This window comes from Gymnoscopelus braueri, assembly GCF_963280865.1.
Source record: "Gymnoscopelus braueri genome assembly, chromosome: 16".
Taxonomy (NCBI): domain Eukaryota; kingdom Metazoa; phylum Chordata; class Actinopteri; order Myctophiformes; family Myctophidae; genus Gymnoscopelus; species Gymnoscopelus braueri.
The window spans coordinates 40,489,657-40,509,125 of record NC_137616.1 but is presented as its reverse complement, the minus strand read 5'-3'; the positions used below and the strand labels follow the sequence as shown (position 1 = coordinate 40,509,125).

At 37.9% G+C, this 19,469-nt stretch overlaps 1 protein-coding gene across 1 annotated transcript; it reads left to right on the top strand.

Annotated features, from left to right (window-relative positions):
* Nucleotides 1–5,918: 5,918 nt before the first annotated feature.
* Nucleotides 5,919–7,109, top strand: LOC308102972 (N-acetyllactosaminide beta-1,3-N-acetylglucosaminyltransferase 3-like; the record flags this gene model as incomplete). The annotated part of the gene is made up of 1 exon (XM_080452825.1): nt 5,919–7,109. The coding sequence occupies one exon, from the start codon at nt 5,919–5,921 to the stop codon at nt 7,107–7,109; it is 1,191 nt and encodes a 396-aa protein (XP_080308951.1).
* Nucleotides 7,110–19,469: the final 12,360 nt, after the last annotated feature.

The window sequence follows — 19,469 nt, the reverse complement described above, 5'->3', positions numbered from 1 at the left end:
GGATTTGCAAGGCACACAGACAGATAGTGCACCGTCATTTCTACCCATTGCAAGAATTGCAAACAGATGTGTTTACAGTGCCACAACTGTGCAGTTAAGCCAGACCAAAGAGAAAGTGTCAGTAGTTATACCACTATGCACAGTGGTTGAGATTCAGACTAAATGAGGTTCCAGTCAGTATGCATGTCATTCCTGTACTATACCGAACTGCACTATACTGTATTGTCTTATTTTTCTCTAGTTCAAATCAAAATAAAGACTTGTTTTGTATCATACAACTGTTTCTAATTAGCCGTCATTGAAAGTCCTTATGGTGCATCATCAGATTGCAAATTTCTACTTGAACAGAAGAAATTATTGAGGTTGAACGACCCTAATTGAAAAGCTTTGCATTTAGCCCTTGCAGGGAACAGGTCTGACGATCACACATTAAGTCAGTATGGATATGTTTCACCTATAGCTGTTCAGGTAAATGAAAAGTTAACCCCTACAATCAACTGAAATATATGAGAAAATGTTCCATGACATAATGCTATAATGTTTTATGGGTAATAGCTTGTAGATCTCTTAGCATTTCTTTGAATTTGATCATTGTTACATTTTTCTTGACTTTTTATGCCATGTAGCTCAAGATTTGAAAGAACTGGTGTAGAGTTTCTTCCTTGGCCTACTGAGAGTGTGCATACAGTTTCATGCCGATCAGTCCAACGGTGCCGGAGATTAGCTGTTTACAGACAGACATAACAATGTGTCCTTGCATAGATTGACTTTTCAAAGTTAAGGGGGCAAAATGGAATGAGTCTTTCCCAACAAAACATGGACGAACCTGGACCAGTGACCAATGACCATGAATGGGGTTTGATCAAGTCCTATCATGTCTAGTTAGATCTGGTCCAGAATATCACCTTATTTCAACTAACATACGTAAATCCTATAGAGAAAATATATGTTTCCACTGAAATCTCCTAGACAGAGAACTAAATCGTTGTAATGGTCAAATCACGTATTTTAAAATCCTGGCCTGTTTTTATTCAAAGTCGGATTATGTGTGACATATGTGACACAATAAAATAATTTGCACAGATGAAGGCAACAAGCTGATTTCATTGGAAGATTTTGTGGACATTCAGGACCAAGATATCACAGCAGATATGGATATGGGGATGATCTTTGATCTAGATTTACATCATTTACAGGACGTCGTCACCATGACAATCAATGTATGACGCCTTTTTACGGCAGTTTGGGTGATCAAAATGTTGTTTACAATGTCTTTCCAAGACGTCATCTAAACAACTTTATAATCACCCAAACTGGCCGTATATCAGGCTGTGACATTGTGCTTGCTGGGCTAATGCTTACTCGATAAGTAAGTATATGTTTTTCAAGAGTCTCTTTAACATCTCTCTAATCTACAAAAGGTTGTTTTTATTTTGATACTTTATCAGTCCGAAATGTAAACAGCACGGTAGAGTCAGACATTTAGGCTGAAAGGATAACACAAAAGAGTCTTACTCTACAATTTTAGAGTCACTGAAAGATATGGAGGAAAACTGAACTATCTAAGTAAAACATAAATAAATAATATTAATAATAATAATATTAATCCACTCCCAATTTATGCCAATTCCCAATTGTTTAGACCAGGGGTCATCACCATGCCAGCTTGTGACGGACATTTTGATCAATATTTTATTTTTTATCACATATGTATATATATATATTTTTTGTCACATATATATATATATATATATATATATATATATATATATATATATATATATATATATATATATATAGATATATATATATATATATATATATATAATATAAATTCGTAAAAAAGAAAAACGATCTACGAGTCTACACACTGGTGAAGTTGCAAAAAGCTCCGCTTGGTATTTTATTGCTCGTCAACGTTTCGGCCTGTTCAGACCAAACTGAACTGGCCGAAACGTTGACGAGCAATAACATACCAAGCGGAGCTCTCTTTGCATTATTTGAATTAGGGTAATGCACATCAAACAATAATACAAATATTATTTATGATTAATATACTGATGATTGCACTTGACTATGGAAATGGTTGAAATTTCAGTTCCTTATTTTATGTAATTGTCTCAGTTCTCTGTCTGCTGGAAATGTCTAGTCAAATGACGTGTGGTTTGTCCGCAAGTGTCTTTCCAAGTTCTCTTTCCATACCATCACGTGCAGTTCACATTCGCAGGAGTAACTCTGTGGAACAGCCTTGATAGAGATCTGAAATTGTGTAGGTCATTACAAATATTCAAAAGATTACTTAAAAATAAGATGATATTAATTATTAAAAAAACATAAAAAGCATGAGCCTTCTGTATGATTTTATTTATTATAGCATATATACATATACTTGTACAGTACAGCAAATAATATATGTATTTTTTCTCTCGATTTTGACTTAAATTTTTCTTTGTTTTGTAAAAGGGTAGGCGTAATAAGCAATGCTTCAGCCTATACCTTTTTGGTCAGAAATGTGGTTTGCTTTTCTTGATGAACTTGTTTGCTTTTTTTGTATTACCTATTACTGTAACGTTACCCCAAACTTGACTGAAATAAACTAAAAGTTGCGGCATACAGTAGAATAATGATGAGAGAACTCTATCCAGTTCCATGTATGGTACATATGGCTGAGATTTCAGTTCCTTTTTCTCAGTTCTCTGTCTGCTGGAAAGGTCTAGTCACATGATGGATGGTTTGTCACAATGAAAGTGTCTTTCCATGTTTCACTTACTGTATAGTTGTTGCAATTCATTTTCCCATCAAATATAATGTGTATAATGTGTATACTATGTATTTTGTCTCATGACGTCTGTTCCCAAACTCATTCAACTGATGTCTTGTCTCATTAGTAGTGCTGTCAAACGATTAAAATATTTAATCACGATTAATCGCATGCTTTGTCATAGCTAATTGTGCGATTAATCGCAAAGAAGTCTTTTTTCATCTGTTCACAATGTATCTTAGAGGTATATTTTTCAAGTATTTTATACCCCTATCAACATGGGAGTGGAAAATATATTTGCTATGCAAAAGTATGTTCATTTATTATTGGAAATACTTTAAAAAGCCTAAAGAAACCATCAAATGGCACTGCATTAGCATAAACATAGGCTGTTACATTCCAATATACTAGTAGCATTTAGTTCCCTATTGAAAGTAGCTGAAGAAATAATGTAATTGTGTCAAATGACTTGTGGGTGCGGGGTAACAACAGTAAAGGTACTGGAAAGGAGCATGCTCACAGACATAGAGAACTGTGTCCTAAACTACCAATAAATATGCGAATAATCGCGATTAAAATAATTAATCGTGATTAACATAGCGGTGAGTTAATTGCGATTAATCAAGTTAACTTTGAAAGCCCTACTTATAGATGTGGTTGAAAAATAGTAGTATCTTAATAATCAGGTAACACACGTGTACCATTGATATGCTGCTAGGCTCAATCCTGTGTTCATTCACACTGCCCCATTTGTTAGTTTCAAGAGTTGTGGTTTCCGTTAAGGTGAACAAGTATTCCATGTTGGTGAGAAAGTCTCAGACCGTCTGAGACTTTCTCACCAAATGAACCCTGCAGTAAGTGAAGAAAGGGAACTTGGAAAGACACTTTCATTCTGACAAACCATACATCATCTGACTAGACATTTCCAGAGAACTGAGAAAAAGGAACTGAAATCTCAGCCACATGTATTTGTGTACCATACATGGAACTGTATAGAGAGAGACACAGACAGACACACACACACACACACACACACACACACACACACACACACACACACACACACACACACACACACACACACACACACACACACACACACACACACACACACACACACACACACACACACACACACACACACACACACACGCACCACCCATTAAGTCTGTCACCTATCCGGTGAACAGATATGGGAAATGTTCTTATTCACTTAGATTATATTAAAAAGAAAAACAAATTAAGCCCTTTTTTAAGCCCTTAACAAAAATATTGAAATTTATATTTTTGTTTTGTTCCATTTTTGCTTTGGCAATGGAGAGAGGGAGAGAGAGACCCCCTCTTTAAACAAAGAGTGAATTTGAATGTCAAAGGAAATGGCCAGTCTCCTGCTGGGTCTTTGTCTGGCAGAGGAACGGTAAATCACTGATTTCCAAATGTATATAGACAAATTTCACAGTAAACATTTTCAACTGTAAATTTCCAATGACGTACAAAAACACCAGCAAACTGCGGGTTTACTGAGCAACTGCAATTGCCCAAAGTTGCCCATTAATGCCTCTTTTCATGCAGTGTATAAACCCATTGTTTCAGAGGACAGATAGACACTAATATAACAAATATAATATAATATAACACTGCATGACTATAAATTCCACAAACCTCATATTCTTGTCATCTGGACTTCACCAACCAAGTGCAGCCTAGTTATTTCCAACAGCTCAAAAAAATCTATAATACCAGATACAGTATAATAATTCCATGTAAACCATCTTAGATGTAGGCCTATTTGAGAGTGCAGAGGCATAATTGCTTTGATTAACAAGCGTCAACAAGCATCAGCTGACACACAACACCTCCTCTCTGCAGTGCTTTAAAATGAAAGTGACTGGAGTAGCTGTTTCTCCAAAATACCTTGAATATGATGGAAGACATGATTAATAATTACTGTGATTATGATAAGCTTTACATTTCATATCATACACCATACAGTAGGAACTCCTAGTGGAAAGTGTTTTAATAACAAACAAAAAAATTACGATACAGTATGACATCATGACAATACCTATCATCACATTTTAAAACCATGATAGGCTATATCGTGGGACAATATATCGTGACACTCCTAGGCGGGGAGGGTTCATCTTTTTTTTTTTTATCACTTGGGGAGGGTCATTGATTTTTCTTTAGTCAAAGGGAGGGTCATGCCATTTTAGATCAGGGCACATACATTTTCTCCAGGGGTACCCTTCTTTAAAAATCGACGTGTTCCTAAGGGTTACGGTTACGGGTCCATTTGGTTCCATTTGTACACACTCAAGAGTTATGGGGGTCCTTGTACTGGTACTGGTTTGACTGGTAGATACTGGTAACGGCAGGGACTACTTTGTGCCTATGACACCCAAAAATGACATGTCGAGTTCCCCAAGGCTCCATTCTGGGGTCTTTATCGTTCAACATCTACATGTTTCAGTCTCATCAATGTCAAATTATGGAAAACAACAAAATACACAGCCACATTAAGATAATGACAAAGTCAGCATACTATAACCGTAAGAATATATCAAGGACTTATGTTTGATTTGAGGAAAAACTTGACTGCAATGCTCAGTTGTTGAAGACTTTTATGTTAGACATTAGTTTTTGTTTTACGGTATATATTGGAAGACGAGACAGACACACTGATACATGTAAGTTTCCCTTACATTTTATTTGTTTGTCACTTTGGACTGCCTTGTGGAAATTTACAATACAAATTAACTTGCCAAATGGTTTGTATTGAAACACTTAACACTGTTGATTCCCCCCCTGTGGCCATTTCATTTTCATATTAGCCTGCTATCAGATCAGTGCATACAGTGAATGGCTGTTAGTAAACTGGTATTTACATGTAGAGTACTGCATTTTGACATTGTAGATTTAACGTACAATGTCAAAGCACAGTAGTACATGGCTGCATTACGTGTCTGCAGTGAGAACAGTTATGAGCGTGTTATTGGGTTGATGCATGGAATGCCTTCAGGTCCTCTGTCAGTCAAGACAACCGCATATGGGAAAGTATCAATCTCCGATCACAGATTTATGATTTATTTTTTAGCAGAACAGCCTTTTCTGTGGTGAGTGTGGTGTGACATTGTTTTGTCTGTCCCATTGTAGAATGTCGAGGATAACAAGGAAGCTGTGTTGCAGGGTGACGCAGATAGCCTTATTGGTGCTGCTGGTGCTGTACATCGTCCAGGGCGTCCACCATCTTGCCAAGTATGTCCAGGTGAAAATGGGAGAACAGCCGACAGCCGCTCCGACAAGGATGGAAGCTGACAGCAGAACGACAGCCGGCCATAGGACCTCCTCTCAACCTTCCTGGCCAACCTGCGAGAGGAACAAGTCCATGGCCGACAACGTGACAGGCTTCTCCTCTCTTCCCGGTTTCACCCAAGACTTCCTGTACTACCGACACTGCCGTCACTTCCCACTGCTGCTGGATGTCCCTGACAAATGCGGGGGGTCCAAACGATCCGAGGATGTCTTCTTCTTGCTCGCCATTAAGAGCTCTCCCGGAAACTACGAGCGACGAGAAGCCCTACGTAAGACCTGGGCGGAGGAGAGGTCAGTGAGGGGCAAGAACATCCGTAGGGTGTTCCTCTTGGGAACAACGGGCAGCGGGTATGAGCATAAGAGGCTGAATCGGATGCTAGAATTTGAACAACACGAGCACAGAGACATCGTGCAGTGGGACTTCAACGACTCCTTCCAAAACCTCACTCTGAAGCAGTTCCTCTTCATGGGGTGGATGGACAGGAACTGTCCACATGTCCAATTCATCCTCAACGGGGATGACGACATCTTTGCCAACACAGACAACATGATGTTGTACCTCCTGGGCACCATGGATGACAACAAGGAAGACAACATTAAGCACCTCTTCGTTGGGAACCTAAACGAGGGCATGCCTCCCGTCCGGGAAGCATGGAGCAAATATTACGTCCCTTTTCAGATGTGGGAGTCAGACTCGTACCCTCCGTACTGTTCTGGTGGGGGGTTCTTCCTGTCAGGATACACAGCCTCGGTCATATACAACATGTCCAAGACCATTACCTTTCTCCCCATTGACGATGTGTACTTTGGAATGTGTTTGGCCAAAGCAGGGCTCAAACCCGCTTCCCATGCGGGTGTTAAGGTTGGAGGACTACACGTCCCCGCACAAAGTCTAGATCCATATCACCCCTGCTTGTTCAGGGAGACTCTACTGGTACACAAGTTCCCGCCATCTCAGATATATGTCCTGTGGCACGAAGCACATGACCCTAACATAAAATGTGGGTTGGATTTTGGATTAGGTGTTCCTTAGTCCCACATGGTCAGTCCAGGTTTTACCATTGAAAAACTTAGGTAAGCCTCTGATTGGCTGGGCTTCAATGGAAGTCTGTTGTTGGTCCATGGTTTGTCTAAAGAGGTCTGTGGTTGGTCAATTCATATTTTTTTCACTTTCTTTTTGGTCCTTTACCACTCTTTCATAGTTGTGCAACAGATGTTAGATGTTATAATGTCCATCTAATAATCTGTCTACTGCGAGACTAGTTGTTCCTTAAATGTAAACGATGATGAAGTGCAGTCATTCTCAAAGTGGGGTCTGGGGACCCCCAGGGGTCCTTTAGGGGGTTCCAGGGGGTCCCCAGCTATGAGCCTCCGTGGCCTAATGCATAAGAGACTGGGTAAAGTTTTTTCACTCCCAACTCGTCACATATTGCAGTCCTGTAATGTTTCCTCCCCAAATCATCACTATAGAGTACTATTTGTAGCACTATCATTAAATAATATGGATGATGTGGTTAGTGGTTTTAATACATTTTTTGTAAATGTGGGACCTGAATTGGCTAATCAAATTAAACCAGAAACAACATGTGAAGGTTTTGATAGCCATAACTACATAGGAACCCAAGTTCAATCTTTCTTAGAACAGTGGAAGAAAATGAAGTTGTGGACATTGTAAGCACTTTTAAGAACAAAATCTCGACTGACTGTAATGAAATCGATATGACAATAGTCAAGAAAGTCATTGATGGAATCACAAAACCACTAACTCACTAACTCACATCTGTAACTTGTCCTTCCAAACTGGCAAGTTCCCAAATAAAATGAAAGTAGCAAAAATCATACCGTTATATAAAGCTGGGGACAAACACCACTTTACAACACTGCATGAAAAGAGGCATTAATGGGCAACTTTGGGCAATTGCAGTTGCTCAGTAAACCCGCAGTTTGCTGGTGTTTTTGTACGTCATTGGAAATTTACAGTTGAAAATGTTTACAGTGAAATTTGTCTATATACATTTGGAAATCAGTGATTTACCGTTCCTCTGCCAGACAAAGACCCAGCAGGAGACTGGCCATTTCCTTTGACATTCAAATTCACTCTTTGTTTAAAGAGGGGGTCTCTCTCTCCCTCTCCCTCTCCCTCTCTCCATTGCCAAAGCAAAAATGGAACAAAACAAAAATATAAATTTCAATATTTTTGTTAAGGGCTTAAAAAAGGGCTTAATTTGTTAATCTTTTTTTTTAATATAATCCAAGTGAATAAGAACATTTCCCATATCTGTTCACCGGATAGGTGACAGACTTAATGGGTGGTGTGTGTGTGTGTGTGTGTGTGTGTGTGTGTGTGTGTGTGTGTGTGTGTGTGTGTGTGTGTGTGTGTGTGTGTGTGTGTGTGTGTGTGTGTGTGTGTGTGTGTGTGTGTGTGTGTGTGTGTGTGTGTGTGTGTGTGTGTGTGTCTGTGTGTCTCTCTATACAGTTCCATGTATGGTACACAAATACATGTGGCTGAGATTTCAGTTCCTTTTTCTCAGTTCTCTGGAAATGTCTAGTCAGATGATGTATGGTTTGTCAGAATGAAAGTGTCTTTCCAAGTTCCCTTTCTTCACTTACTGCAGGGTTCATTTGGTGAGAAAGTCTCAGACGGTCTGAGACTTTCTCACCAACATGGAATACTTGTTCACCTTAACGGAAACCACAACTCTTGAAACTAACAAATGGGGCAGTGTGAATGAACACAGGATTGAGCCTAGCAGCATATCAATGGTACACGTGTGTTACCTGATTATTAAGATACTACTATTTTTCAACCACATCTAATAAGTAGGGCTTTCAAAGTTAACTTGATTAATCGCAATTAACTCACCGCTATGTTAATCACGATTAATTATTTTAATCGCGATTAATCGCATATTTATTGGTAGTTTAGGACACAGTTCTCTATGTCTGTGAGCATGCTCCTTTCCAGTACCTTTACTGTTGTTACCCCGCACCCACAAGTCATTAGACACAATTACATTATTTCTTCAGCTACTTTCAATAGGGAACTAAATGCTACTAGTATATTGGAATGTAACAGGGAGGCTACAATCCTGTGCTAAATTTATGTTTGTTTTATTTTGTAGAATCCTGTATAAGGTCCATTATTTAGTGTTAATGTATAAAATCTGCTGCAGCCTATGTTTATGCTAATGCAGTGCCATTTGATGGTTTCTTTTGGCTTTTTAAAGTATTTCCATTAATACATACTTTTGCATAGCAAATATATTTTCCACTCCAATGTTGATAGGGGTATAAAATACTTGAAAAATATACCTCTAAGATACATTGTGAAAAAGACTTCTTTGCGATTAATCGTGCGATTAGCTATGACAAAGCATGCGATTAATCGTGATTAAATATTTTAATCGTTTGACAGCACTACTAATGAGACAAGACATCAGTTGAATGAGTTTGGGAACAGACGTCATGAGACAAAATACATAGTATACACATTATACACATTATATTTGATGGGAAAATGAATTGCAACAACTATACAGTAAGTGAAGAAAGGGAACATGGAAAGACACTTTCATTGTGACAAACCATCCATCATGTGACTAGACCTTTCCAGCAGACAGAGAACTGAGAAAAAGGAACTGAAATCTCAGCCATATGTACCATACATGGAACTGGATAGAGTTCTCTCATCATTATTCTACTGTATGCCGCAACTTTTAGTTTATTTCAGTCAAGTTTGTGGTAACATTACAGTAATAGGTAATACAAAAAAAGCAAACAAGTTCATCAAGAAAAGCAAACCACATTTCTGACCAAAAAGGTATAGGCTGAAGCATTGCTTATTACGCCTACCCTTTTACAAAACAAAGAAAATTTTAAGTCAAAATCGAGAGAAAAAATATATATATATTATTTGCTGTACTGTACAAGTATATGTATATATGCTATAATAAATAAAATCATACAGAAGGCTCATGCTTTTTATGTTTTTTTAAAATAATTATCTATCATATTATTTGTAAGTAATCTTTTGAATATTTGTAATGACCTACACAATTTCAGATCTCTATCAAGGCTGTTCCACAGAGTTACTCCTGCGAATGTGAACTGCACGTGATGGTATAGAAAGAGAACTTGGAAAGACACTTGCGGACAAACCACACGTCATTTGACTAGACATTTCCAGCAGACAGAGAACTGAGACAATTACATAAAATAAGGAACTGAAATTTCAACCATTTCCATAGCCAAGTGCAATCATCAGTATATTAATCATAAATAATATTTGTATTATTGTTTGATGTGCATTACCCTAATAATTCAAATAATGCAAAGAGAGCTCCGCTTGGTATGTTATTGCTCGTCAACGTTTCGGCCAGTTCAGTTTGGTCTGAACAGGCCGAAACGTTGACGAGCAATAAAATACCAAGCGGAGCTTTTTGCAACTTCACCAGTGTGTAGACTCTATTCTTTTTTTTAATGATACTTTGTTTGTCTTGCACCTGGGCCACAGATGTGTGTGCACCACATTTTTTATACCGTTCTGTTCTAACCTGCTTGAATTAGCACTCACGTCACAAATGTGTTTCGTTTCTTGTAGATCGTTTTTCTTTTTTACGAATTTATATTATATATATATATATATATATATATATATATATATATATATATATATATATATATATACATATACATATATATATATATATATATATATATATATATATATATATATATATATATATATATATATATATATATATATATATATGTGACAAAAATAAAATATTTAATATTTATAATTGGGAATTGGCATAAATTGGGAGAAAAAATAGGGGAGTGGATTAATATTATTATTATTAATATTATTTATTTATGTTTTACTTAGATAGTTCAGTTTTCCTCCATATCTTTCAGTGACTCTAAAATTGTAGAGTAGGACTCTTTTGTGTTATGCTTTCAGCCTAAATGTCTGACTCTACCGTGCTGTTTACATTTCAGACTGATAAAGTATTAAAATAAAAACAACCTTTTGTAGATTAGAGAGATGTTAAAGAGACTCTTGAAAAACATATACTTACTTAATGACGTCATAATGACGTTATGATGGCGTCCCCCGGTGACGTTCAGGACTAGGCCAGATCACAGCCCATATGGGGATGATCTTTACGTCATTTCCAGGACGTCATCACCAGGACATATGGCCTTTTTTTGTTTGACAGTCATTTTGGGTGATGAGAAAGCCGTTTAGATGACGTTCCGCTCAACACGCCATCATGACGTCTTTCACTGACGACTTTCATCTTTTGCGGCCAGTGTGGGTGATGAAAAAGCCGTTTAGATGTCGTCCCGCTCAACACGTCAAAATCACCCCCATATGGGCTGTGATCTGGCCTAGTCCATAACGTCACCAAAGGACTTCATCATGACGTCTTTCAGTGACGTTCACAACTAGGCCAGATCACGGGCCCATGTGGGGATGATTTGGACGTCATCACCAGGACATCTTATGGACGGCTTTGTTGTGACCTCAAACAGCCGCTTATTAGCCTACGGCCAGTGTGGGTGATGAAAAAGCCGTTTAGATGACGTCCTAGAAATTACGTCAAAATCATCCAATATCGGCTGTGATCTGGCCTTGTCCTGAACGTCATGATGACGTTGTTCGGTGACGTTCAGGACAAGGCCAGATCATGACCGATATGGGATTGATTTGAACGTTACCATCAGGACATCGTATGGACAGCTTTTTAGTGACCTAAAACAGACATCCAGTTTGGGTGATTAAAAAGTCGCTTAAATTACTTCCTGTAAATTACGTAAATTAAGCAACACCATATCGCCTATTTCTGAACGTCACTGTAAGACGTCACCACAGCGTTACCTGGCTTTGTGTCAAGTCGTCATGTTCATTTATATAAGACACTGGCTGATATTGATTTGATTGCATGCAGCATAGTGTCGAAGAGCAATGTATTGTATAGGCCTGAAGTAGGGTCCCTATAAGAGCCATGACAACTCTCTATTGAATCAACCAACTCCAACATTCCCATACCAACACATACTACACATAAATGCGAAAAGGGGAGAGGGACTGTAGCAACTCATAATGTAATAACGGCTCATAATGTAATAACGGTTCATAATGTAATAATTTAAATGTAATAAAAACTCATAATGTAATAAAAACTCATAATGTAATAATCAGCTCATAATGTAATAAAAAAATGAGTGCATAACGTAATAACAGATTTTTCTATAATGTAATAATGTAATAATAAGTTACATTATAAATCTCACGTAGCCGCTCATAATGTAATAAAAGTTCATAATGTAATAATGTCTCATATTGTTGAGAAAAGTAAAGTGTTGCATCATAATAATCATTATCAGTATCATGGTCAGTATCATGGTCAGTACCATGGTCAGTATCATGGTCAGTATCATGGTCAGTATCATGGTCAGTTTAATGTCAGTATCATTGTCAGTATCATGGTCGGTATCATGGCCAGTATCATGGCCAGTACCATGGTCAGTACCATGGTCAGTATCATGGTCAGTATCATGGTCAGTATCAGTACCATGGTCAGTATCAGTATCATGTCAGTATCATGGTCAGTATCATGGTCAATATCAGTACCATGGCCAGTACCATGGTCAGTATCAGTATCATGGTCAGTATCAGTATCATGGTCAGTATCATGTCAGTATCATGGTCAGTATCATGGTCAGTACCATGGTCAGTATCATGGTCAGTATCATGGTCAGTATCAGTATCATGGTCTGTATCATGGTCAGTACCATGGTCAGTATCATGGTCAGTTTCATGGTCACCATGATACTGACCATGATATTGATATGATACTGACCATAATTAACCATGATACTGGCCATGATACTGGCCATGATACTGGCCATGATACCGACCATGATACTGACCATGATACTGACATGATACTGACCATGATACTGACCATGATACTGACCATGATAGTGACATGATACTAACCATGATACTTATATGATACTGACATTATATTGACATGATACTGACCATGATACTGACCATGATACTGACATTAAACTGACCATAATACTGTCATGATATTGACATGATACTGACCATGATACTGACCATGATACTGACCATGATACTGACCATGATACTGACCATGATACTGACATTCTACAGACCGTGATACTGACCATGATACGTACATGATACTGACATTATACCGACCATGATACTGACCATCATACTTGCCAGGAAACAACAATTTGAGCCGTTATTGTCTCCGCCAGGCCGAAAGGCATGGCGAGAGAGTATCCGGGTTGATCACATGACTATATAGTCATGTGATCAACCCGGATCTCTCCGATTTTTGAGTGGTGCTAGCCACTCCAAGGAGTGACTTTGTCCTGGTGTCTGTCTGTGTGTCTGTGTGTCTGTGTGTCTGTGTGTCTGTGTGTATGAGCACGGCCTCTCTGTATGTTTGAGCACAGCCTCAACAGCTGCGGCTGATTGCAACACAAAGATGCAACCAGTTACACTAATTATACACACACACACGCACACACACACTCACACGCAACACACACTTTTGAGTAAAAATACTTTAAATGAGTAAAAATACTTTAAATGAGTAAAAATACTTAAAAGATGTTAAAATGAGTAAAAACACGTAAAAATCAATAAAAACATTTTAAAGTACTTAAAATTAGTAAAAATACTTTGAAGTCATCAAAGTCTGTAAAAAGTAACTAACGAAATGAACTCATGAAAGGCACCACTCTCTTCACACTGGTGTGATTTTTTTTTATATTCTATCCTGATTGGCTAAGATTGCCTTCCAAAGTTTGCAAGATTGGTTCGTTTTGTACAAAATGCCTCAAATCATCAATGGAGCGTGTGATTGCCGTGAAATTTTGTGCACACCTTCCCACTAGGCCGAGGAAGAAATGCCACCCTTTTCACATTGGCCTGTTATAGCGCCACCAGCAGGTCTAATTTAGCAAAACACATTTTTGGAACAAAATGCCTCAAATCATGAATGCAGTGTCCGATTGAAAGGCCTAAGAAGAAATGGCACCCTTTTCACATTGGCCTATTATAGCGCCACCAGGAGGCCACAATAACCTACCTGACCTGGCGGAGACCTGTGCTCCGAGGAGCACTTTTTCTAGTTACATTATGCAGTGTTATTACATTATGAGTGGCTACGCAAGGTTCACACATTATTACATTATGGGCTCATGATTTTATTACATTATGAGCTGATTATTACATTATGAGCTTTTATTACATTTAGTTTATTACATTATGAGCTTTTATTACATTTAGTTTATTACATTATGAGCTTTTATTACATTTAGTTTATTACATTATGAGCTTTTATTACATTTTGTTGAGCCGTTATTACATTATGAGTTGCTGTAGCAACTCATAATGTAATAACGGCTCATAATGTAATACATTTACAGTAATAAAAGCTCATAATGTAATAAACTAAATGTAATAAAAGCTCATAATGTAATAATCAGCTCATAATGTAATAAAATCATGAGCCCATAATGTAATAATGTGATACATTAAGAACCTTGCGTAGCCCCTCATTATGTTATAACAGTGCATAATGTAATAACGGCTCAAATTGTTGTTTTTATTACATTATGAGCTAATTATTACATTATGAACTTTTATTACTGTAAATGTATTACATTATGAGCCGTTATTACATTATGAGTTGAGCCGTTATTACATTATGAGTTGCTACAGCAGCTCATAATGTAATAACGGCTCATAATGTAATAAACTAAATGTAATTAAAGCTCATAATGTAATAAACTAAATGTAATAAAAGCTCATAATGTAATAAACTAAATGTAATAAAAGCTCATAATGTAATAATCAGCTCATAATGTAATAAAATCATGAGCCCATAATGTAATAATGTGTTACATTAAGAACCTTGCGTAGCCACTCATAATGTAATAACACTGCATACTGTAACTAGAAAAAGTGCTCCTCGGAGCACAGGTCTCCGCCAGGTCAGGTAGGTTATTGTGGCCTCCGGGTGGCGCTATAATAGGCCAATGTGAAAAGGGTGCCATTTCTTCTTAGGCCTTTCAATTGGACACTGCATTCATGATTTGAGGCATTTTGTTCCAAAAATGTGTTTTGCTAAATTAGACCTGCTGGTGGCGCTATATCAGGCCAATGTGAAAAGGGTGGCATTTCTTCCTCGGCCTAGTGGGAAGGTGTGCGCAAAATGTAACGGCAATCGCACGCTCCGTTGATGATTATCATGGTACTGACCATGATACTGACCATGATACTGACCATGATACTGATACTGACCATGGTACTGATACTGACCATGATACTGACATGATACTGACCATGGTACTGACCATGATACTGACCATGATACTGACCATGATACTGATACTGACCATGATACTGACCATGATACCGATACTGACCATGATACTGACCATGGTACTGACCATGATACTGACCATGGTACTGACCATGGTACTGACCATGATACAGACCATGGTACTGACCATGATACAGACCATGATACTGATACTGACCATGATACTGACCATGGTACTGACCATGATACAGACCATGATACTGATACTGACCATGGTACTGACCATGATACTGACCATGATACTGACCTTGGTACTGACCATGATACTGACCATGATACCGATACTGACCATGATACTGACCATGGTACTGACCATGGTACTGACCATGGTACTGACCATGATACAAACCATGATACTGATACTGATACTGACCATGATACTGACCATGGTACTGACCATGATACTGACCATGATACTGATACTGACCATGGTACTGACCATGGTACTGACCATGATACTGACCATGATACTGATACTGACCATGATACTGACCATGGTACTGACCATGATACTGACCATGATACTGACCATGATACTGATACTGACCATGGTACTGACCATGATACTGACCATGATACTGATACTGACCATGGTACTGACCATGATACTGACCATGATACTGATACTGACCATGGTACTGATAATGATTATTATGATGTAACACTTTACTTTTCCCAACAATATGAGACATTATTACATTCTGAACTTTTATTACATTATAAGCGGCTATGTGAGATTTATAATGTTACACATTATTACATTATAGAAAAATCTGTTATTACGTTATGCGCTCATTTTTTTATTACATTATGAGCTGATTATTACATTATGAGTTTTTATTACATTTAAATTATTACATTATGAACCGTTATTACATTATGAGCCGTTATTACATTATGAGTTGGGGACTGACTAAACGAACAGACATTTAAACTCATGGTTTTACTAACAAATTTACATATAAAAACATAAATCACCAAATAACACCACAACAAAACACTAAACACAATGACCCATAACATAACCCAAATACTCATTCCCATATTCAAATAATTACACAAATAAAAACAATACAGTCCTTGGTGCCCCAGTGCATGCTGGGAAATGGACTTCCTCTAGCCACCATTATAGGTCACTGATAAGCCGTCCATATGATGTCCTGGTGATGACTTCAAGATCATCCCCATATCGGCTGTGATCTGGCCTAGTACTGAACGTCACCGGAGGACGTCATCATTGAGTCATCATTGAGTCATCATGGCGTCATCATGACGTCTTGATTTTGACGTCATTTCCAAGACGTCATCTAAACAACTTTATAATCACCCAAACTGGCCGTATATCAGGCTGTTTTAGGTCACTAAAAAGCCGTCCATACTATGTCCTAGTGATGACGTCAAGATCATCCCCATATCGGCCATGATTTGGCCTAGTTCTGAACATCACTGAAAGACATTGTAAACAACATTTTGATCACCCAAACTGCCGTAAAAAGGCGTCATACATTGATTGTCATGGTGACGACGTCCTGTAAATGATGTAAATCTAGATCAAAGATCATCCCCATATCCATATCTGCTGTGATACCTTAGTCCTGAATGTCCACAAAATCTTCCAATGAAATCAGCTTGTTGCCTTCATCTGTGCAAATTATTTTATTGTGTCACACATGTCACACATAATCCAACTTTGAATAAAAACAGGCCAGGATTTTAAAATACGTGATTTGACCATTACAACGATTTAGTTCTCTGTCTAGGAGATTTCAGTGGAAACATATATTTTCTCTATAGGATTTACGTATGTTAGTTGAAATAAGGTGATATTCTGGACCAGATCTAACTAGACATGATAGGACTTGATCAAACCCCATTCATGGTCACTGGTCACTGGTCCAGGTTCGTCCATGTTTTGTTGGGAAAGACTCATTCCATTTTGCCCCTTAACTTTGAAAAGTGAATCTATGCAAGGACACATTGTTATGTCTGTCTGTAAACAGCTAATCTCCGGCACCGTTGGACTGATCGGCATGAAACTGTATGCACACTCTCAGTAGGCCAAGGAAGAAACTCTGCACCAGTTCTTTCAAATCTTGAGCTACATGGCATAAAAAGTCAAGGAAAAGGTAACAATGATCAAATTCAAAGAAATGCTAAGAGATCTACAAGCTATTACCCATAAAACATTATAGCATTATGTCATGGAACATTTTCTCATATATTTCAATTGATTGTAGGGGTTAACTTTTCATTTACCTGAACAGCTATAGGTGAAACATATCCATACTGACTTAATGTGTGATCGTCAGACCTGTTCCCTGCAAGGGCTAAATGCAAAGCTTTTCAATTAGGGTCGTTCAACCTCAATAATTTCTTCTGTTCAAGTAGAAATTTGCAATCTGATGATGCACCATAAGGACTTTCAATGACGGCTAATTAGAAACAGTTGTATGATACAAAACAAGTCTTTATTTTGATTTGAACTAGAGAAAAATAAGACAATACAGTATAGTGCAGTACAGTATAGTACAGGAATGACATGCATACTGCAATGGGTAGAAATGACGGTGCACTATCTGTCTGTGTGCCTTGCAAATCCCATATCTCTACAGGCTTCCCAAAAACATATCTGTCTGGATGAGGATGTAGCCACTTTACCTTTGCAACAACATGCTGATGAGTAGAAGCCTGTGACTTAACTTGACTATCAGAAACCTTTTCACAATCCCAGGGCGCAACTCAGCAGTTGGGTCCAACAGTGGTACCTCAAACCTTGAGTTGCTAGAACACCACTTGGCAGAAATGCATGCAGACCTGTCAGCCCTGCTATTAACAGAAAATGTCACTCCAAGGCTTCTAACTCTAGTGCACATCTGTACCAAACTACCTACATGTGAGACTAAACTGTGACTCTCTCTCTCTCTCTCTCTCTTTAAACAATCTAAATCTACAAAGTCATTTAACTATGGTCTTTTGAAAAGATCACATTGCAACGCTTAGTGAGCTAAAAAACGAAAGTTTTCAATTGATTACAATGTAGTAAAAAGTGAATAAGAACATTTCCCATATCTGTTCACATCAAACACATTTCTAAATGCCAAAGCTATTCGCTGCCTGCTTGTTCAGGGGATACATTGAATCTTGGCCATCAGGTCAGAATTTGTGTCAGATCCTATCTAGGTGAGACATGACCTTTGACACGATCCAAATGTCTCAATAGATGAGCAGGGAGACAACATTCAACCACCCCAATGGTATAAGTTATATTGTATGAACATACTCTACCATACAGATTGGACCTTACATAAAAAAAAGTGACATGTGCCGCTTTAAGTCAAAGCATATCTGTATACTCCTGGTCAAATCCACACTAAATCTGTGGCAAAAATAGCCAGTGTTCAAGATCACAATTAACGCATTGCAAAACTGTTATGTTCTTATACAGCTGCTATTTGTGCAAAAGGTTCACCCCATAGGGTTCATGTGGTTATTGTGTGTGGATAACATGTGTGGTTATATATATTTTAGGAGGGAAGCCGCCTTTGCCTGTGTGTCACGCTTGGGCCCTGGGCCAGACTTTGGACATGTCTGCTTTATGTGCTGCTGCGGGTATTTTACCTACTGTACACTGTTACGACCTGGCTCGTAGGCCATAACAAAAAGGAGGAAGACACACGGCTGGTTTAAAAGTGTATACAATAATATTATATATTTAACTTGAATATAACACAGAATTGCATGGAGAGTGTTAGTCTGTAGAATCAGTAAGTGAGTGGATGTGTGTAAACCAAAGACTAAACTGAAGAAGACCAAATTAATGTTGCTATATCGCTGTTGTCGGAAAGAAACCTCTTATCTCCATATTCGAAATTATGTTTTTTATTAGATAAACGCCCTACTTCTTCATACTACAGCGTCACACAAAAGCATCAAATGCTACTTTTGTTATTTTT